This window comes from Lepidochelys kempii, chromosome 8 (genome assembly GCF_965140265.1).
Source record: "Lepidochelys kempii isolate rLepKem1 chromosome 8, rLepKem1.hap2, whole genome shotgun sequence".
Taxonomy (NCBI): domain Eukaryota; kingdom Metazoa; phylum Chordata; order Testudines; family Cheloniidae; genus Lepidochelys; species Lepidochelys kempii.
This window is the reverse complement of record NC_133263.1, coordinates 69,409,401-69,432,819: the sequence shown is the minus strand read 5'-3', so window position 1 is coordinate 69,432,819 and position 23,419 is coordinate 69,409,401. Positions and strand designations below refer to the sequence as shown.

Sequence of the window (23,419 nt, the reverse complement as noted above, 5' to 3'; positions counted from 1 at the left end):
ATCTTTCACAAGTTAACTTTACAATATAGATTGTTATTATAAATAACTGCCCCCCCATGTACTGAACAGTATGCACTAATGCCAGATGTTTCTAATAAGCTGTTTTTTTCTTGAATTCTTTTCTTTTTTAAAATTAGTATTTTTATCTTCTAAAAATGCAAATGTGAAACCATTGTTTTTGGAAAAGAGAAAGTGATTAAACATCACAAAAATCTACGGGCTAAAACAGGCCCCCTCACTGGAAAAATCCATAAGAGGTTTAAAGTTCCCTCGAGAATTCTGAGTTTACATATGTACTAGCTGGTGAATCATGTTGTCAGGGGTTGTGGGGATTTTATCCTCATGAAGAGGCCAGTAATCCAATCTGGAGATAACGGAGACAATATACACTTCCAATGAGAAGGGCTGTAACCTCATTTCAAAGTGTTACAGCAGCTACTTGGAAATTCAAAATATCCAGGATTCTGACATGACTGCTAGATTGTGCACCTTTGTTTATTTTTTTAAAAAGTAGTCAAACCCTGTTAATCGTGGGGGCAGATATCAGCTCCACCATTTCCTCTGGTATTTTACCCAGCCAAAGCAACATCTTGCTATTATCTGGAATGATCTTCTGTCATTTTACACCCTCATCCAATCCCTAATCTCAGAGAGACACTGAGAAAGCTGAGAGAATGTCACAGCAGGCTATGATAACAAAGGGATCTAGAATCTAGTGTTATCAGCTTATTAATGGCACTGCACCCCAAAACCATTTCACTACCTCTCCCAAGAGTTCCACATATAGAGGCCATGATAGCAGAAGATATAAAGAAAATACTAAAATAACTAGGAAGAGAGGTACATGTTGAAAAGAAGCAATCATAGAATAGAACCCTATGGTACTCCATCATGAGAAGGCTTCTGGCAGATAAACAAAACACTACTATTCATCTAAAGAAGAAAAGAACACAGCCAATCGAGCACTATTTTGTCTAACTCTGCCAGATTTCACACCTGTGTGAACAACACCCTCGGCATATTGCATCAAAACCCGGGTGATAGAGGTAAAGGAATCCACAGTGAAAGTGATCTACATCCATTGCCAAGAAGAGATCACTGACCAACTACACTAGCAATGTCTTTGTATCACAACCTGGTCTAACACAAATGGAAAAAAAATAGGAAACCCAAGGACCCCAGGTATTGCCCCAAGCTATTTATCACAACCTTCTCAATAATTGTCTCTCATGAATTTTAGAGAGGATTCTTAGATATCACAAAAACACGATTAGTTAGGTATAAATGCATAGATATGTAGCTATCTAGACAACAAATGGCAAAATATTCAGCATTGAGACATGGCTTCTGAAGCAAGAAGCTAACAACTCATAAACCTGAATGGACCCAATACCTTGTTGGAGAGATGATCAGATATCTGGTGCGTGTATGGAATATTCCTAGTGACACTAGGGAAGCTGGGAGAAGAGTGGGAAGGATATAATTCCTGGACTTTACCTAGTGTTGATTTCTGCTCTTCTTTTAGATAAGCAATGCACACATGTCAAACTATGCAATTTGTTCACAAGCTTTGGATCCACGGTGTATCTATGAAGGACTGCTATCCAATGCACATTTTTGGTGTTTTCACTATGTATCTTCCCCTTGCATTAACTGATTTCAGAGAGTTAATATATACTAACAGTGCAATGCCTCCTTTCACAATACTTATTTTCTGCTGCTTTTCCTTTACCTAACATTTACAATAGCAAAATATCTAATTTCAGCACATTGGCACTAACAGCAACCATTCATGCCAAACTTTGCTTTGCTATTGCTTAATTTATGGTTGATATTTTTCTTCATATGAAATTTAAAGAAGTGACTAATTCATTGTAGTTAAAATCTACTAAAATGGCAGAGTATTAAAAACAAAATGCCTTTCTCAGAAGGAAGCCAGCATAAGAATGAACTAGTTTGACTACGAAACTCACCAGTTATATTATAGTAGAAAAGAATATTTTGAGCCTATACTTACTGCACAACCATCATGAAGAGCTTTGATGTAAGGATTATTGTCATAAGACATCTCTTCATCATTTGATCCTAAGAACCTCAGTGCTTTGTCATAGCTGTCAGATGACACATCATGCCAAGCTACTGACTGATGACAGTTGTAAGTGAAATTTTGTCTGGCAGAGGCACTCAGTAGTTTAAGGAATGTCATTTGAACCATATTAATGGAATTGCCTTCAACATCCACATAGGAAAGCTGGAAAATATAAGTAGGCATATGAACATTTGGTTGTTTCTATCTCTTAAGTGCAAAAGTGGAAAATTACAGTTGACACAGAATCCCATTAACTGACTTTAATGTGAAAATCAGCTGATACATACTATATTGTCATTGTTAGATTTTAAAGCACAATCAAGCTATGAATCAGTACACAGGTTTTCATTTTATAGTAGGGATTATGACAAACAACTATACATTTAGCTGCATCCTATTGCAAGACGCAGAGAATCATCTCCAGAATACTCTGTGAGCTTGTAATAGCAAATTCTTCTGGGACATAGGTTCAGTTAATCATAACTATATGTCTTTTACTGAGTATGCATAAATGATGCTGCAGCCTATCTTTAGTGTACCTGGAATGGAGCATGGGGATCTGCACTCAAGCTGTTTTGCAGAGGGTTAGTGGTGGTGCAAGAGCTGCCAGAATACATCAGTCCGCTCTGCAGTTAACCACTGGCATTTTTGCTACATTTGAAGCATGATAAATAGGCAAGAACAGGGCAGGCTCCTGCTCTCCTATGTGAAAGAGGCCACTTTACTGCTCTTATGTTTAAGGGGGCAAAGGTTGAGGCTGCACAAATTCCTTTTTGTATTATATAGTCAAGATTACTTGGTGATAGTACCTGCCTGGTTTGTTAATCACTGTATGTTGAGATGACTACTTACCAATTTGCCTCTCTTAAATTCACTAAACCAGGCTCCTGGATTCTCCTTTGGCCATGATGAAATTCTTACCTGTTGTAAAGGAGCAGAGAATGTGAGTATTTACAACGTGTGTTAGAAAAAAGAATGCATTTTCACATCAAAAACTGTAAAATAAATCTTCCTTCTGGGATATCAACCTATTTTAAGTGGTCTTCGGAACTATGCAGAGACACAGCTACATCTGATTTATTTAATTCCCTAAAACTGGATACTTTGTTTAGACAGAGATAAAATATCTACAAATTAATTACTTTAGACCAACTGAACTGAATTAAAGATGACAGAATAATTTCTGTTCATAAACTGTACAGAGCATGTAGCAGAGACACCTCAGATCAATTCAGATAAGTTATTGGGGTAAACTGCACCCGTTTGGATTAATTAGGATTTGCACTGGTATGACTACATTGATTCATATCCTTTGTCTACACAGGCTTTTAGAAAGCCACTTTCTTCACTGGTTGCACATAGGCAACCATTTATACTTATGGGTGTGAAACACTACAAGTTCATAATAGTAGTGTTTTTCAGCTACTTTGTACAGGTATAAATGATACCAGTAGGGGTAAGACAGTAGAAAATCAGACACTAGAGTTTATCGTTTAGGTCTCAGATTGAACATTGTATGTTCATTAGTAATGGGTAACTAGCTGGGTCACGTCCTGGGCTGTAGGAGACATTTAGCTAGCAAGCAGGTGAGTAAAAATGTACATCTGAGATAAAGGGGGTAAAAAGTGTCTATTTGTTTACTCTGTGTATCATTTCATTGCCTTACGCATGTTTAAGGCTAAGATTTAGTCATGGATATTTTTAGTAAAAGTCCTGGACAGGTCACGGGCAATAAACAAAAAATCATGGCCCTGTCCATGACTTGTACTATATATCCCTCACTAAGTCTTGGGTGCTCTGGGGGGGGTCCAGGGGTGCAGCTGCTGCTCCGGAGGGGCGACTCTGGGGTGTCTGCTGGTGCTCTGAGAGGGGAAGGCTCCTAGGCACCCGCTGGTGCTCGAGGTGAGGGGGAGGCCTGGGACTGCTGCTGCTGCTGCTGCTGCTGGCCCTGGGGTCAGTGACCTCCGTAACAGACTCGCAGCCTTACTCATGTTTATGCAAATTAAACGTAATAATTAGCCTGTAAGAAAAATAGATAAATGAAAACATGACAGTATCATTTTACTATTTAGTTCAATATTGCAACAACATGGCAGGAACTGTCAACAGTCAACCCAAAACACAGATTGGTACTTACTCCTTCAGATTTCTTATCTGGGTAGATGCAAGTTTCGCCACCCGCTGTGAAATTACAGTACACTTTGAAGGAGTCTCCAGAGCAGCCCTGATTAGGATCAATCCAATATTCACCTAAAACAAACAAGAGAGGATTTACTTAAGATAACAATTGATTTGTGTCATAAATATAAAGGGAAGGGTAAACCCCTTTGAAATCCCTCCTGGTCAGGGGAAAGCTCCTCTCACCTGTAAAGGGTTAAGAAGCTAAAGGTAACCTCGCTGGCACCTGACCAAAATGACCAATGGGGAGACAAGATACTTTCAAAAGCTGGGAGGAGGGAGAGAAACAAAGGGTCTGTGTCTGTCTGTAGTCGTCTTGGCCGGGGATAGACCAGGAATGGAGTCTTAGAACTTTTAGTAAGTAATCTAGCTAGGTATGTGTTAAATTATGATTTCTTTAAATGGCTGAGAAAAGAATTGTGCTGAATAGAATAACTATTTCTGTCTGTGTATCTTTTTTGTAACTTAAGGTTTTGCCTAGAGGGGTTCTCTATGTTTTTGAATCTAATTACCCTGTAAGATATCTACCATCCTGATTTTACAGGGGGGATTTCTTTATTTCTATTTACTTCTATTTTTATTAAAAGTCTTCTTGTAAGAAAACTGAATGCTTGTTCATTGTTCTCAGATCCAAGGGTTTGGGTCTGTGGTCACCAATGCAAATTGGTGAGGCTTTTTATCCAACATTTCCCAGGAAAGGGGGGGTGCAAGTGTTGGGAGGATTGTTCATTGTTCTTAAGATCCAAGGGTCTGGGTCTGTAGTCACCTAGGCAAATTGGTGAGGCTTTTTACCAAACCTTGTCCAGGAAGTGGGGTGCAAGGTTTTGGGAAGTATTTTGGGGGGAAAGACGTGTCCAAACAGCTCTTCCCCAGTAACCAGTATTAGTTTGGTGGTGGTAGCGGCCAATCCAAGGACAACGGGTGGAATATTTTGTACCTTGGGGAAGTTTTGACCTAAGCTGGTAAAGATAAGCTTAGGAGGTTTTTCATGCAGGTCCCCACATCTGTACCCTAGAGTTCAGAGTGGGGGAGGAACCTTGACAATTTGGAAGTCATATTTTACTGCGATATAATGCTCCTCAAAAAGTTTTAGCTGTAAAGCTATAGTTGTTTTATCTTAAAGAGTGGGAAGCAAAAACAATTTTTTGTCATTGTCTTTATTGCTCCTTTACGAAAGACAAAACCAGCCTCAGTTGTTTTTTATTTTAGTTTAGCTTGTATTTTATTTCAGGGTATGACTCCCTTTGTTTGCTGAGGGACTTTAGTAAATCATTTGCAGAACTGGTGAATGGCACTGCAGGAGGCTGAAATCTGAGGCAGAGCTCTCAGAGAGACCCCAGGTGAATGGAGAAAGCATGTTGTATATGTCAGCCTCCTGTGACTTCAACATCCAGATCCTTCAGTTAAAGAAAGTCAGAACCTGATATTTCAGAATGTTGAAAGAAAAACAAGCAGAAGAAATGTTAAGGCTACATCATAAAGGAGCAGTTCAAACCCTGGGCTGGATTGTGATGTTTAGGCACAGCCCTGTGTTCAGGGTGGTGTGGAGCTGCATAGTCATGGGAGGGTGCATGTCAGAAATCGTAGGTATACAGAAGCAGGGTGCCCGCTGCTAAGCACCTCTCTGGAGTTCAGCTTATTTCTGCACCTCTGCTGGGTGGTGCATGCTGGGACTAGAGCCATTGCCCCTGCTTCTAACACCTGAATTATGCATCTGCACTGGCAGCACTGGTGGAAACTGAGATAAGCCTCAGGTTCCTGTATTTTACCACTACGCTGCCTAACCCTGGAGCTGCAGTGTAGACGAGGCTCAGATGTTTCCAGATAGTAAAAGCACCATAACTGATGGCTGGCTAGACAACATAATGGCAAAGACGTCTGAACTGCTCTGAGCCTTTTCTGCTCTACAACTTCCACCCTTCTTACAACTGGTGGATATGCACTGTTGGGAATTATGGGTCCTAAAAATGCTAGTGTAGACAAGGGCTGAGGGTGAGTGCTCTAGTCAGTCCCAAGACCATTCAAATGTCAGTCTCTAAGGTGACTGCTAACAATCATTCTAATTATAATGGTGTTTTCTGTGTTGTGGATTAACACCACCAGCTAACTGCACACTACTGGCAGAACAGCAAATAGCAAGGGTTTTCAGTCACTACCCTCCTAGCCCAGGTGCGAGCCAAAGTGCAGGTTTCTGAACGGCGTGCATTACCAATCCTTGCAGTAATACTGTCTCCTGAATGTACAGTATGGAACATAAGGATATATGTGTGATATCTGTGGTAATAGATACAGGTTATTTTTAAGCCTTCTTTGTTCAGACGCTCTTTATTTAAAATAGGCAGTCCTGACAGCTAGCTTCCTACTCCCAAGAGCTTTGTAAAGAAATGAATGTTTTCACTTTTATTTTAACCAAATTAAACCCTCACTCATATTAAAACAAAAGTTCCCCATAACAGATAAATACTGGTAAGTGAACAAGTCAGAGATTTTCTATGAAAGATAGTCATTATAATGGAGGTACTGAATTGTAATATATGTACTTTTCATACAGCACATTCACTACTTAACTGTTCCTCAAGGCAACCATCTGTTTTTATCTGTCTAGAGTGAAAACAATAAGTAGTATTAAATTGTCAAGATGTATTTTTGCTCTCATTTTAAAATGTGAAAAAATTACTTTGAACAGGGAGAAATATTCATTACAATAGAAGAAATATAAAAGCAGGAGAGCTGTGTGAAAGTTGGCTTTCATTTAAAGCTTACCAGAGAGTAAGCTCAGTTAAAAAAATTAAAAAATAAACAAAGCTATTTCTCTGAAACACTGCCTAATTTATGACTCTGCATTTTATTAAACTTTAATGCCAGATTTATTGCCATAATCTTGAATATGTCCGTACATTTCACATAAACCTCAGTCTTTTTTGCTTAATGTGTTTTTAGGATGAAAGAATTATGAAGGAATGTATTGTGAGCAGAATTCAGGAATGTCTCGTACAACTCTCTGATCATTTTTTAAAATTCTGGACTAATATATGTAGCACCTAAAAGAAATCTGCATCCAGCCACCCACCCCCAGTTTTAAAATAGTTATATCTTTTGGGTGAAATCTTGGCATCATTGTGGCTAAGCTCCCATTGACCCCAATGGCACAAGGACTTCACCCTTTGTTCTTTGGAAAAAGGTGGTTTTGTAAAATGCAAAGCCTCCTTTTCTAAATAAACATTTAAACTTTTATTTCTCTCCTTGTTAATATGCTTTTTTTTTGTAAAGCAAATTGTAAAAGCTGTACATCTAAAACCAGACTGACTGTATTGCATATGTAATGAACTCTTGCTTTACAGACACAGAATTTCTGTAGTTGAAATTAAATTCACCATGTTTATAAATGGCTTTTTTTGCCTCCAATAATGGATTTAACGAACATTTTCTTAGCTTTTCTTGAAAGACTATATTAACCATATAACTGGAATTAATGAACTGACAATATATCTTAGTAAATCATAACCTCAGCCCATTTGCTTTTGTCACGTAATATTAACATACCATCTGGGAAGTCTGGGTGGCAGAGTTGTAGATCTTTGCAAGTTCGGGCTGGGTTGTTCTGAGTGCCCATTGGAAACTTCATATGCTCAATATCTTGCTTTAGGGAATTGAGTGAACCAAATATTTCCTCCATGCCATCAGAATAATCCAGGATGTTATCAACTGCATCAGCCAGCATGTAATCCGAAGATCTTCTTGTCTTTTTGGGTGACTGGATTGGCAAAGGCTGGATAACTTCCCCGGGAGGACCCTGAAAAGTACATTACATACTTTGGTTGCCTTTTAATTTTATTTTCTAGATGCATAAATAGATTGATAGATGGAAATCCTGGCTGGAGGTGGTTTGAATGGTCTGTCTTCTTTTTTTATTTTATTTTTCTCGGATTTCCTTTCATTTGGTCAAGGCTTGATTACAGAGAAACAGCGAGAGATTCTGCCTGGCCCTTATATGGGAGCAGAGCAGGGGGAATGCCACATGGAGCAAAATCACAGTCCATGTGCTCAGAAAAATGTAGGGACTGCAATATTCCTGCTTTCCAGAGGCCTGCAATGCCCCAAATGGGGCATGTAAGAGGCAGGCCCAGGCTCCACCCCCAATGTCCACCACCATACTGCCTAGCAGAGCTGGCCAGCCACTTGGAGAAGGCTAAGTTGCCCCCCAAAAGGGGGGCAGTTCTGGGGTTGCTTGCCTAATGCACCTGGGAAACAACCTGAGACAGACAGTCTCTTGGTATGCTTATACTCCGGAATGAAACCAAAAATATTGAAATTTCCAGAGAACCAAAATTCCTCCATCAATTGCATTTCAGATTGAGCAAAATGTTTCATTTCAAGAAAATCAAAATATTTCATTTTGCTTTTGACTTTTGTTTTTAATTTTATATTTTATAAAATCAAAAAATGGAAAATCAAAATGTTATGTTCTGAAAAAGGAAAAGTTTTTCCCTTTTTTTCCCCCAAATTTTTGTTTCAGAATGAATTTTCATCAGAGACATCACATTTCCATGAAATTTTTTGCATTTATGGACTGGAATTTTCCAACAGAAAAGCATTTGGTTTGGAACATTTCCAACCATCTCTAATATTTTCCTTTTCTGCAGTTTTCCAAAGTCCTACCTGCCAGTGTTACAAAACAGGATCATTTGGACCATTAACTGAATGCATTGTCAAATAAGTGATTTTACTTACGGGAGGACCTGGGGGGCCAGGTAAACCACCATCGCCCTTTTGACCACCAGGACCCTGCAAATCAGTGAAAGAAACACTATGTTAGCAATCTTGGAAAAACAAAACAGCCTAATTTTTTTAAGAAAACCACCAACCCCAAGGGAAAATACAGAACAAGCCTGGAGAGGAGTTACTTACAGAGGATCCTTTGGAACCCTTTGGACCTTGAGGACCCTAGGGGACAACGGACACAGTTATACCGAGTTGTACTTAAGCTAAAACGGGAATATTTTGAACTGAACAATATTTGGCAAGACACTTTGGATGTAATTACTTACAGGTAAACCAGGAGGGCCAGGGGGGCCGAGTGGACCAGCGGGACCGGGAATGCCCTAAAGAAGAATGAGCAGAAACTACGTTATTCTAGCTCCATTGTTTCTGCTATACTGAGCAACAGTGACAGGGTTAATAAGATGACTAGTTAAGTACACCTCAGAGTAGTTCTACGCAGGGATTGAGTCGGCTTAATGATCTAGACCCTGTTTTATGATTAACAACATGACATGCCAATTTGAGTTCTGTTTTTGTACTTCTCCAAAGTTCATAAAGCCACTACCCCATCCACTGCCAAATCCTCCTTAAGGCTCGCTTTTGACATCATGCACACAGAACACTGCCAGTTGATAAAAGCTAGGCAGATGATGAGCTCCATTGTGAGCACAGCTAGTGTAACTGAAAATGTTGAGCAAATTGTTGTGACCATGTCCTCCACCTATTTGTTTGTTTCATCCATCGACTGAGCCTTGTCTGTAAGCTAGATTTTGAGCTCTTTAGCTTTGTGAAATGTTTGTACAGCACCTAACACAATGGGACCTTAATTCTTCATGGGTATACTAGGTGCTGCTGCAATTTAAATGCTACTCGTATACAAGATCTGTGCAAAGGGTTTAGAATTCAAAATTTCTTCTTCTTGACTTGGCAGAGAGAACAGGCTTGTACAGAACTTAAATGGAAACAAAAGTATGTTTTACTAACTGTATCGCCCTTGGCTCCGAGAGCCCCTTGTGGACCCGGAAGACCCCTGTCACCCTTTTCACCCTGTTCTCCTGGAGGTCCAATCAGACCAATCAGACCGGGATGTCCCTAGAAAAGAGTCAGAGAAAAGTAAGATTGAAGGTCAATGTATATAACTATGAATAATGTAAATTACATGAGAAATATATATTGATAGCTTAGGGTATTGAAAAGTCATCACTGAAGGTATTTACAGAGAAATCCTAAAAATTCTAAAAACAGTAGGCACACAATTATTCTGCAGGTACATGCATTTGCTGACATTTATGCTCAGAGATTACCTGCAGAGTTTACGTATTCCATGAAAAATAAATCTGTGAGTGCTACATAGTAGCTACTTACTGAAGCCAATAACAATACCTATCAGTATCAAGTCACACCCTTGTCAGTATTTAAATGGTCCAGACACATTTGTGAGTTGTAAACCACCTCAATATGTAATATATATTTTTAAATACCTGATCCAAGTATGTAAATAAAACATAACTCACAATAGAATGGGCTTCATTCCAAACAATTTCCCTTTCTACCTACAGTTCCCCGTGCCCTGATAGCTCAATGGGATTCCGGTGCCTGTTTCCCTTAGGATCCTTTGACAAGCCCATCCTATATCTTTAAAGTCATTTCTGCTATTACTTCACAGTAAAGACAAATACAACAATTGTTCTATATTTATATTTTTTGGCTCTTTCTCTCTATAAAAGCTAATGTGTCTTATTCCCAACTGTGAAACTATATGCTTTTCCCCTATGGATTTCTGTGGGCTCCTAATAACAGAGAAAAGCCAGGGTCATTAAATTTACCTTCCAGGCAATGACTGTTCCTTTCTCTCTGAATGCTGCTAGGATGGGCAGATGTGGCCTACCATTTCATTATTTATTATTAATTATTATTATTATTATTTATTATGGCAGTGGAGAGTTGATTGATGGGTGCCATGGACCTTTCATGTCACTATGGCATCTTTTATACAACAGAAATAGTTTTTTTTTTGTCTTATGCACTCAGCCAACACTTGGCTTTTAGACTGATGATGCAATTAACGGAGCCTTTCGCAAACTGAAGACACAAAGTGAGAAATGTCAGCCTACCTTCTCACCCTTGGAACCGGGATCCCCCTTCAGTCCAGGCAAGCCAGGTGGACCCTAAATAGGTCAAAGGAAATAATGTTAAACACAAGTTTTAAATGGCATGGCATGATGTACTCATAGTAGTTACTTGAAATAATAAAAGTACTGTAAGTTCAGGTATGGTGGCATTCAGTGGCTGATGATGGGCTGTGTGTACAACTTAAGGCACAAGATAATCTTTAAGTGTATGCATAAAAGAAACATTTCTGAATAGAAGAGCTGATTTTGACAAGACTAGAAAGTGGAAGTGAGGGCCTCTGTGACTGGAAATTTATGAGGAAAGAGCTCTTTAAAGGTCAATTAAAAGTCGCCACGTGGCACTGGAAGTACCCAATGAAGCATGTGATAGTTAATCAGATTTTCTAATCTATGTTTTGTTGATCTTATTACTTTTGCTTGTAGGCACTTTACATGCTTTTCATTACTTCTCCAATAACGCTTGTTCTTTATTGTCCCTATCCTCTTATAACACAGTGGTAAAGAGACCACTTAAGTTGGTAGTAAGGATCAGTAATGTCTTGCAGATTGTTAAGCAGGTGTCTTATATTAATTTCCCCCTATTTTGTTATTGGTTTGAAAGCCACTCCATATTTCAGTCCAGGGTTAGGGTATTATCTTGGGAGTAGGGAGCTCAGGGTTTAATTCCCTGTTCTGTCACAGACTTCTTGTGTGACCTTGGGCAAATTGCTTAGACCCAGCTTTTTAAAGGTACTTAGGCCTTGCTTTGCTCAGCACTGCCACTTCTGAAAATGAGATTTGGCTGTGTAAGTCATTTAGGGCCAAGTTTGTAAAGGTATATAGGCACCTAAGTGCCATTGATTTCAATGGGAGTTAAATACCTCAATACCTTCAGACTTTTGACCCTTAGGCCTTGCAATGCAAGCAGAACAATGTCAAAATAACTTTAAAAATGGGCCTTAGTTTCTCCATGCCCCAGTTCCCCAAGTGTCGAATGGAGATTATAGCCCTTCCCTACCTCACAGGGCGCCATGAGGATAATACATTAAAGACTAGGATGCACTTAGACACTACAGTGATGGGGGCCATATAAGTACCTACAGTAAATATTTTTTTCTCTTAAAACAATGCCACCCCAATCATTTATACAGCACCACGGCTGTAGAAGGTGCTTTCTAAAAGAGAGTCAGAAAAACTCTGCCCCAATTTTGGTCCGTAATTGGTCCTGGGGAAGCAATGCTAATGCTGCTTCTGTCAGCTCTCGACAGGGTGCTTAAAAAACAAAAGCTGTACAAAAGTGTGAAGCACTATATTATCCAGTTAGAATTCATGCACCACGGGACCCCAGTGAGGAACTGTAGGGCCTGACTCTTCAAATTTGGCCATGTGAGTGGTCATTTTTCATATAAGTAATCCAATGGACATCAATGGCACTAATTGCCTAAGATTTGCAGGATAGGGTCCTTACTTGGCACTGTGTAGGGAGATGTATTGTTAAATTACAAGCATACATAAACTAACCAGAACCACTACTCATGTTTTATGAACTGTACATGGAGATTGTCAGCTCTACTGTAAATTTTGCCCATGCTGCCAGATTCAGCCATCATGACAGCAGTGTGCATAGATTCAACAATGGCTTAAGGAATATCCCATAAGAATTGGACTGGATGAACTGTTCTTAAAACACTAATTTCTCAGAGATTTAGAAGGGAACTGCCTTCCAAATGGCATCAGTCTGAATTTACCAAACTTGTTTTGGTACCCTACAGTATGCATCTTTTAAAGAGCTTTTTTTGGGAAAGCCTATGTATGATGACAATGATATTATAAAATACACTATTGCCAGAGCCTTAGTTTTTCTGAATCACTCACCCCTGTGACTCTGTGAAACTGTGGCTCACACTAACCTTGTAAACAAATGCAATTAAAATGAGGATTTAAAAATGGGAGCTTTTAAAAAAATAACATCACAGTGACAGCATTAGCACTATGTGTTTAATGTTGATACAAACTGAAATGCAATTTCTTTTGGCATCAATGTAAATATATCTCACTAGAGCAAGCCTGTTAAACTTTTATTGACAATTTAAAAATCTTAATCTAATAAGGTTCTATAGTCTTAAATCGATCTCTACAGTATCATGATTATAGAAGATGCTCCTGTGGTGCATTTTGAAACAACTTTTTTATTTGCTGTTTTTTTTAACAAAATGTAGATGTATGGGAGCTTAGAAAATCTACCTAGGAGACAGCTACTTATCCATAGCCCAGAACATCGGAAACCACAAACACACACAATAACACAAGAGATTAAGCAGTGTTAATGGACATCATTTCATTAGCTGGTAGTTAAACTTACTTTATCTGAATTAGTTTTAAAAGAGGCTAGACAGAATCCACAGAAGTATGTGGTGCTCAATATCTAATTTAGTAATGGACCACCTGAAATGTCCACAAATTGACACTGGCAGGAGTCATTCCCAGCATTCCTGAGATGAAAAGCAGGATACCATGATGTGAGATTTGAAGACAGGAAAGTAAACGTGGAAGTGGGGAGCTAGAGGACGCCACAGGAGTTGGAAAACACATTCCCAAGAGAACAAAATGGAAAATCCAGAAGCTGCCATTTCCACTGTGTGAAGAGCTTCTGACTTCACATCCTCTGCTATGGGTACAAAACAGTCTTCCCTAATTTTCATTTGTGAGTGAGTTTAGAACTCCCAAATGTGCGTTTGCTTGAGCCAGATATAGAGGGCCACATTTTGTCCTGATTTAATGGAGATTGCACTGAAGGAGGTAGTGAGAGAAGAAATCAGGGCAGAATTTGGCCTAATATGCAAGCTTCCTCATGTTGTTCAGCCAATGCACTTCTTTCTGCTCTTCCAGGTCTGGGTTATTTTGGAGAAGAGGTTGTAAATCACATCAAATTGGTGATTTTGTAACGTCTTCCAATGTAACGTCTTCCAATGGGCTAAGTGCTCATTTTCTCTTGTGGCCTAAGAAAGACCTGACCTTGGCTTCTAGATTTCTGTATGGCCCTGCACCTAGCCAAAACATGAGAAAGGGGGAGGTTCAGAGCTCCAGAGCTAGATTTCTGTCAAGGGGAAAAAACAGGGAACAGACAGGGATCTTAATTATCTCTCAGCTCCATGGGACAGCCACTCAGAAGTTTTTACAGTCCAAGGCTCAGCAGAACTCCGCATTATAGAATACAGCACCCTGGTTTTTTTAGAGGATCCAGTGTTAGACGATGCTAGGAGAAATCCGCCAAAGGGCTCCACTGGTGTTGTGCTGACTGGCAGGCAGGATAAAACTGCAGGAAGCCAGAAGGCCTGGGGATCCACACCAATATCACTGAGATTCTACAGATGCCCCAGAGGTACACAGGGTTTGGAGCACTGTGAACCCCTTACTTATTCCAGATCTGACACAACCAAAGGTTGATCTTGTGAGCTCTCCTCATAACCGATGGAAGAATTTGGAATAAACTTCATGATCGGAAACTCACATAATTTTCCTTTCCCCTTCTGCCTCCTTGAGAGTTTTTCTGTTAACTTTAACAAGGACATAAGGGAAGTCTATTAAGATATTAATCTTGTGATAGTTACAACAAAGGTGTTTATTTTTTAAAAATCTGGAAAGATGAGACTATGTCTGGAAGAACTCTTCGCTTACAAACTTGATAAATCTCTTGCTATTCGTATGAGGAGCAAAACAAAATTCTGATTTTGATTAATTTGTGCAGAATAAAGTGAAAATCCAAGTGACGCAGGGCATATGCACATGTAGAAGAGGCATTAATTTCTCAGAGCCATTAATCTCACACTGGACATGTGTACATTGGGGAGAGGAGGTGCTAAAATGATCCAGTATCTCATCGCTACCAGTCTCCTGCTGCCAGGGGGCATATGAGAAGTTATGATATGGATAGCAGTCATAAATGACACTTCCAATGTGGCACAGATTCAGAAGTACCACAACTCTTCATGTACAAATTTTTATTCAGTGTGTACCTTTTCCATTTCTACTTCAGGATATCAGTTGATGCAAAAGACTAGGCAAATACATAATTCATGAACAAAAAGGGAAAAGGAAAACAGGTCTGATATGTTTTTTAGCTTCTGGAATATAGAATCAAACATTTTCACCTGCAGCATGTTGTTCTCTGCTGCATATCTACTTTGGCATGCTTCTCACAACCGCAGTCCATGGGGAATGCAACCTAAACTCAGCAACTGCAGTCTCTGAACTTTATTTCAGATGTGAACCAAAGTTTAATATGCTGCTGTGTAAATCTAATGATTTACTAGAGCTAGCTAATCAACAGGCAATCTTGAATTCTTATTTTCAATGGTATATAACTCATTAATATACTTTGCTTCTGATTGAAATTGGGCATTTAAAATAGCCTCAGGACAGGTCTTTTAACTATACATTTTATTTTAAATCCCACCGGACATTTTTGCTACTTAAATGTGAAAAGGGATATTCAATGACCAGTAAATTTTTGTTTTAGAAGAGGAAAGATGGCTCTTTGATTAAGGAACAGTGCTGGGACTCAGGCAATCTGGGTTCAGTTCCTGACTATTCCACAGATTTCTTGTCTGACCTTGAGCAAGTCACCTAATCTCTGTGCCTCAAGTCTCCCTCTGCACTAAGGAAATAGCAATAGTGTCTTTCTCCCACTCTTTGTCTTATCTAATTAGATTGTAAGCTCTTCAGGAAGGAGCTGTCTCTCTTCCTAATGTATATATGCAGTGTCTAGCACAACTGGACCCTGATTTTGCTTGGAGCCTCTACTGATACTGTAATGCAAATTATGTATGGATTGATAGACATGTTGCATCACAGTCCATTGGGAGAAACAATTCTAGTCCTGAAAAAATGTAAATACATGTTCTGAAGCTCTTTCTTGCTTATAGGGTAAAATCATGGGTTTTGAACATTTGCAAAAATCTATATTGGTCAACCGGAATGTGTCCATACAATGTTCCAATCAATGAAAAAAAATCTATTCTTCTTGTTACGATACACACAAGAAAGTGAAAAAGTGTTTCAGAGGCGAAAGTCCTAGCAAGGACTCATTCAGGAAGCATTTTATTTTAGATGATGAATTGCACATTTTCTCAACCACATTTGTATTGGCTGTGAGAACCTGACGATATGCTCTGCAGCTGTTTTAGCTAAAACCCAACCCTCAGTACCTGGCTTCAGAAGTGAGAGGGAAGTGGGGCAGGAATCCTTTTCACAAAGGATGTCTGGAGCAGCTGTATAGTTAATCTGCAGAAGCTACTTCAGTCCTAGGGCCTATGTAGGGGTACCTATCCCTGCCAGGCCATGAGGGGAGAGGAGGGTACAGGAAGATTCCTCCGGCCTTCTGACCCTTATCACCTATGCACGGTTGAACCACGCCATTTGCAATAAAAGAAGAGAAGGAATTTACCTCTTACGGCGCCAGCATCTTGATGTGCTGTGGTTGTGTCACTGTGCACATCAGCACCAGTTAAAACTTCCAGCAACAAAAGAAACAGTTGCTTTTATTTAATGTGTGACAGCAGAAGAACATACCCTTGTGTGTCATTTGAGAACCTGACACTTGCTCTTCCATTTCACTCAACCATGACTGTGTCCATGTTCTATTTCAAAGCCTTTATCCCTAATGTGTCATCCTGGAAATGTATTAAATGCCTTCTGTTCAGCATCAGAATATTTATTACCTCCTCCTGACATCTGAGCAGCATCACCTCAGAGGCAGACCTTCTAGAACTTCCTCCCAACTAAAAGCCTTATCCAGAGTAAGTCCTCAAAACTTCCAATCTTTCAGTCTGCCCAGGGCCATTTTCTCTCTTGAAACGCACCAATTTTCTCCCTTCCCACCTTGCAGATGTCTGTACCCATCCTCAGAGGGGTTAATAACAAATCAGATTATTTATAGGACTGCAGAGTGGGCAAATACAATGCATTCTAGTCAATCCAGATTTTGGCAAGTGAGAGACCTGAGACCTCTCTTATAGCTAGATCACCTTTGCTTAGCTGCAAAGATCCGAACCATCTGGCCAGGTATTGTAGATTTAAAATGTATATGTAATAAAAGCCTGGATTGCGATCAGCAATAACTTACTGCTCATCATGTTAGTTTTTCTATTCCTCATGAAGGACTTATTAAGAAAATTATGCCACTACTTCCACTGACTACTAGGACTTCTATATGCTTCGTTTCCTTTGGCCTTCATTATTCATGTGCAGTAATATTCATTTGGCCATTGAGCCACTTTTAAGAGATAAAGGAGCATTAAATACCACTCTGCAGCAGCCAAACATTTTTTAAACATTTCCTGTGGTTGTGGTGATTGGGCTAGAGTATGAATTAATTTGTGAAGTATTAGTTCCTTGCTTTACAGCCATATCAATATTATAGTCACAAAACATAGTTTGATGACTAATAAACTGCTCTGAAGTAACAATAAAACAGAATGCATATTCTGAGAATTAACTAAAGAGTTAACACAACAATTCATCATGAAACACAACTTTGTAGCAAGCTACAAAGACCTGTAGGTTTCCCCCAACAACGCACTGTGCAGGAGTGCAGTTTTGGCTTTGGCTAGGTTTTCCATGAGCAGCAGTTTATATAGTAGGTGATGATTCCATTTAATCTTAAATGCTTGGGGAGTAATAAGGACAAATATTATAGCAGCCCCAAAAATGGATCTGAGGCTGTGATAAGGGTAGGATAAGGTAAAATAGTAATGTAAGAGCTCAGAGTCCAAATGGAAAAGAGAATGGGAAAATAAAGCATGTAACAACATGCAGGTTGCTGTGCAGTATAAAAATGAAGACTTGATGAGCTGCATTGAGTAGTTTCTAAGGATGACACCCCTCATCTTTGACCTCTTTGAGATAGCTTTTTAGGATGAGATTTTAAAGGGCCCTACAGGACTTTGGTGTCCAACACCCATTGACTTTCAATAGCAGTTAGATGTCTAATTCCCTCAAGACCCTTTGAAAACCTCAACCATAAACTATTTCTTGAGGAAAGGAATAGTGAATTAAAGATGGAGTATGGCTCTGCCTTGCTAGGAAACCCATCCTGAAGTCTGGTTAGGTATAGATCTTCCTCACCATCCCTCTGATACTAATTCTGAATGTTCTTGAGTTTCAGTGATTAGTCAGACCCTTTAGGAATTACATGTACCTACATGACCTCAATTACCAGCAAAGGCTGCAGTGAAATCACCAATGTCAAGGAAATGTTCTTTTAACAGGATTATTTTTTTTCTGTTATAAAGGCCATAAGGCCTTATATTCACTAGTGTTTGTTTGGAGACAAACACATTTCTGGATAGTACACATTCTTGTACTTGTATATGTTGGTTTTTATTCTAATATTGGCCAGAGGATTGAAGGGATTGATACCCCGTTGCGTTACTCCAGTCTTATGTCAATGTAACTCCACTGATTCCAATGCAGTTGCTAATTTCTATTACTGGATAAAGCCGTTGTAAAGCAGGCACTCAATATTTTCAAACACAGAAGGATACAAGCCTTGTAACCACCGATTTGTACAATCAGTTCCCCTGAACATATATGGAGACCTTAATGGTACATTTTTAAGGACTTTTCTCTTTGACATAACATTGGAAGGAAGGAAGGATACTCACCATAGGACCAGGTGGTCCGTCCTGACCTGGTGCTCCAGGTAGTCCTTGTTCTCCCTATTAGAAACAATTAAGATCCCTTAAAAAGTGGATACACAAGATAAAAAAAAGATAAAAATCTTGCTGTATACTCAATGAACTCACCACAGGGCCAGGAATACCACGGAGACCCTCTGGACCAGGTTTTCCTGAAGGTCCCTGAGGACCAACTGGTCCTGTTTTTCCAGGTGCACCTTCTGAACCAGGTTCACCCTACAAGGAAGCACATATCAGATCAGATCATTAATGGAGTTGATTATCCATGGCTCGGTATGGGTGCATAAGTGAGACAGAGGACACAACGAGCTTTTCACACCCTTTGATCGCAGTCTGAATCTGTTCCCCTCAGGGCAGCCTTGGCCCCTGACTGATAACTATGATAACCTGCACTAAAGTTTATGGGATGGACATGACCATGTTCGCCCCATCTTTTCTGCACTAGCGAGATGACCTGGCCTTGCATTTGTGAGCAATGCACACAGCAACCCATCAAATATCTCTAGAAGCTTCTTTCCAGAGGGATGCCTCTGCACTGCATTACACACAAATGAATTATTGTGCAGCAAAAGTGAAGCAAAGGAATTTCACAACTTATAACTTATATAACCCTTTAAGCTGAGTTATTTACAACTTAACTGTGATTACTTTGGTAAGTTTAAAATATCACATACTATATGTAGAATAAATAGCTTAGAAAAAGCATGATTTAGTTTTTGGAATGGTTTTTGTATTTCACTGTTTAGAACAGATGTTCTTATATTTATTACCTTTGCACCTTTTTCACCTTGTCTGCCCTCAGCACCAGCTGCTCCAGGAGGGCCCTGTAAAGGAAGAAAAAGGTATAGGTATGAGATAAATACTGGTTCATAATTATAGTATATTAAAATTATATCGAAGTGGTGAAAATATGATCTGAAATGTTCTTACAATTTCCTCTGTATCAGTGAATAATAAGTTTGGTGAATGTTAATAGTAATATAAATAAAACATTTCTTGACCATTTTATCCACAAAATGAAAAATCCCACTTACCCCCCATTAAACCTTTTTTATTTTCATACATTTTATTAGGAGCTTACGACAAATACATTAAATAGAAAATCAAGTACCCTTTATAAACACAGAGCAAAGAGAATGACATAAATAAATATATCAAAAGACATAGGAAAACTTTATAAAAGTTAAGAGAAAAGGCAAATAACATTATAGGTAGGATTTCCAAACATGTCGAATATGTGCCTAAATCTGATCCAACTGAAGTCAATGGGACTTATATCACTAACTGCAATAAAAATCTAGGTATTATTATTGTGCCACTGTAAGGAGAATGAGAGGACACACACTTCTTCACCCTTTAAATTCCTGTATACAGAAATTATATCCATTTGTCTAAAATGTTAGGTTGCAAATCTGGGTGTTTCTGCACTGGATTTTGTTCAGGGCTGCAGTAGCAGAGTGTTGTGGAACAGTGATAAGGTTTAGCTGTAGATCCACATGGGTGGGACTTGGGAAGGGAATGCCAATGCTATGCCCGGCTACAGACAATGCCATCAATTTTTTAAAAGAAGTTTTTAAACTAAAAAAGGGATATTTTTCTGCTCCCAAACCATAAAAAGTTTAATTTTGATTTCAGGGGATTTATATACACAGTTCCTGTTACTAACAGAAGCTGTGTATGAAACTTCAGCGTACTGTACTTAAAAGGCTCCCCTTGAATGCCCTTAAATCTTTAAGATAAAAGACCACATGGTTTTCATACAAGGCTAGTTTTTAACTTGAGAAAGTTTTTCATTACAGCCAGATATTTCTTGCCTATAGCCATCGGCTGAAAAAACAGAAATCTGGAAAACTTTCTCAGTAAGAGTTATATGTCCATCTGTTTTATGAACAGTACAGGATATAGGAATTGCTTACCTTTAGTTCTTAAAATGTTTAAATAAGTGGGTATCTTTGTTTGTTAATATCCATAATACATAAACATTAAAAATGGGTTGTAAGGTTCAGCAGTATGAACAAAGCCAGTAATTTTTATCTACATTCTGCCTTTACATTCAGAATGATCAGGGATTGATCCTTCAGAAAGGGTCAAATTCAGGACTTGATTGGCAAAGGCATTCTCAGTTTTACGAATGTGTGAATAGTTTTAAAGTTAAACATATACCTAAGTGCTTTGGTGGATCAGGGTCTTGTGACAGATATGGCAATCTCCTGCAATACCATTGGGAGATTTTACTTGACTAAGTTTATGTATCATAGTATGCCAGGGATTGTATGTAATTCCATGGGGGAGACTGACCACAATCCTCCAGGAACTAAGAAATGTGTGTGGGGGGGAGGGGGAGGTTGGGGGTTTGTGTGTGTGTGGGGGGGTAGTGATTGGCACATTCACTCAGATTGTAACATCTCCAGAGATGTATCACCCCCTCGAAAGGCTTAATCTAGAATCTCCAGTGATTAGCAGACAAAGAAGAGACTTTTGGATAAATCACCTGAGATTAAACTGACATCCTGGTCCAGCAAACAGATGGAACAAAGGAAATGGGGGGAATCCTTAAGGAAGGGTTGGAGGGACCGATACCTGACAGAGCCCAGGATTGGAGATGGGGTGATCTCTGGAAAGTTGATTATCATGTGAGTAGGTTCTTCTATTGTTTTCAATATATATTTTTCTGTAATGCTTTTACCTTAAGAATAAATGTGGTTTCTTAGAAAGGGCAGTATGGTAACTTATAACTGTGGACAATTATGCTGTTTATATCCTCTGGAGAGAAAGCAATATGTAGATGCTGGCAATTTAGACCATCTGGCTTGCTGGGAATAACAGTGAAGAAAGGAACTGTACAACCTGGAAAAACCACAGTAAGGAGTGAGAGAGAGACATGGTTCTCTGCCCAATGGAGGTGATGGTTGAGGAGCTGTAAACTGAGAATGGTTGCCCTTGCTGGGCCAGATGGGTGGAAGGGAGGAAGAAATACAGGTGCAGTTGCCCTGAACTATGACAGACATCACACCTCAATTTAACTTAACTAAAGCCTACTTATACAATGGCTGAATTTGGCCTGAGCTGTTTTCACAGCTTGATACATTATGCTGTCTATTATATCGATGCATATCTAGAGCAACTCCTGATTTACCCTAGTGCTCCAAGTATTTATCATGAGTACATACCCATCACTCATTCACTACAGAAATGAAGCCATCTTTCTGGTGGAATGTAGCACCCACTATTTTCCAGCAATACTGTATGAAATGTTCCGCTAAAAAGAGGAGTGAAGTAAGCCTTTCCCACTGAAGTTACTGCAACCAGAATTAAATTACCCAAGTTGGATGTTGGCCACTCATTGTGGTTAACACTATCTACTCTTGTGAAAAATGCTGTGGGATTTTTGTAATAACCGCTGCCTCAGTTTTGCATAGTAGCAGCACAGTGCTCCCTAACAATAACCTAAGGCCCAGTTTGGTACTAACTCCAAGGAATAGGAGGAATATATAGTGTCTCCACCACCACCACCTGGTAGCAACAACAACATCTGGTTTATATTTATTTTTTTCAGGTCCCATGTCCAACAATGCTTAGCTACCAAGAGCTGAAAAGGTCATAGCTTAAGATGATCATAAGTAAAAATTATTAGCGGGAATATAAATGCACTTAGAAACATTTTAGGGACAGGAATATTTTCTCTATTATGAGCTAATTCACACATTCATTCTCTTTACCACTTGATAGTCATTTTTGCTTAATTCCTAAAAAGGTTAAAACCAACACTTTTCAGTTGGAGAAGCTGAAAGGAGTTGAGTGCAGTAGTACTTCCTTGAGAAGTATGTTCCCTGAATAATCTAAGCATACAGCTGCAAAATCAATTAGCAGAGCTAAAAACACTGTGATCGCTAAATTATAAATACAATGAATCATGATTGCTAAACAAAGGGGGTGAATTCATTATCAAACAATGCTAACGCTGCATCAAGCACAAAGTGGCTAAATGAACAGCGCTTTCTAACAGACTCTGATTGCTGGCATGGAACAGATGGTGCTTCTGCAGAAGAAGACTGCTAATTGTTATTTATCTTACTTTCCCGAGCTTGAATTGTTGTAGTGTATGGTAAATTTTAACTGACATAAAAGTTCTCAATAACAACTTAAAATTAATGCCATTTTCCCCCCAGCTATCACAGTAATGTTTATGATTTTATGCTATGCTTCGAAGTGGACGTATTGTCAGTTACATTCCACACATGCCTCCGAAGCAGATAAAAGAAACTTTTCTCCATTTTGATGGTATATGAACATTGTATGTGGATTTTCTTGTCTGCATTTTTTCTGCTTCAGAATTTCCATATAATAATTTAAAAAATTCTATTCACAATCATCAGTCATCTAATTGAAATATGTTTCTTAGTGAAGACAGCACCATTAATTATTTTCATGACACATAACCACTGTTCAGCAATTTATGTTCAGAATACCTTCTCTGTATTTTTACTCAAGGGAAAGAGAGGAACTCAGCTTTATTTTCAAGTGCAATGGCCATCCTGATGAAGCAGCAATATGCTATACTCACAATGGGGAAAAAAAACTAC

The 23,419-nt window shown here is 39.0% G+C and overlaps 1 protein-coding gene across 2 annotated transcripts in view; it reads right to left on the bottom strand.

Moving 5' to 3' along the window:
- The window catches only part of COL11A1 (collagen type XI alpha 1 chain), a 233,513-nt gene that overhangs the window by 1,758 nt on the left and 208,336 nt on the right, over positions 1-23,419 (bottom strand). For both annotated transcript variants that reach the window (XM_073356871.1, XM_073356872.1), the window contains 12 exons: positions 19,607-19,660; positions 18,945-19,052; positions 18,804-18,857; positions 11,143-11,196; positions 10,013-10,120; positions 9,316-9,369; positions 9,176-9,211; positions 8,999-9,052; positions 7,811-8,060; positions 4,227-4,339; positions 2,942-3,010; positions 2,018-2,251 (listed from right to left, as the gene is read on the bottom strand). In XM_073356871.1, coding sequence (XP_073212972.1) covers positions 2,018-2,251; positions 2,942-3,010; positions 4,227-4,339; positions 7,811-8,060; positions 8,999-9,052; positions 9,176-9,211; positions 9,316-9,369; positions 10,013-10,120; positions 11,143-11,196; positions 18,804-18,857; positions 18,945-19,052; positions 19,607-19,660 — 1,188 coding nt within the window. The remainder of the gene's footprint in view (positions 1-2,017; positions 2,252-2,941; positions 3,011-4,226; positions 4,340-7,810; positions 8,061-8,998; positions 9,053-9,175; positions 9,212-9,315; positions 9,370-10,012; positions 10,121-11,142; positions 11,197-18,803; positions 18,858-18,944; positions 19,053-19,606; positions 19,661-23,419) is intronic.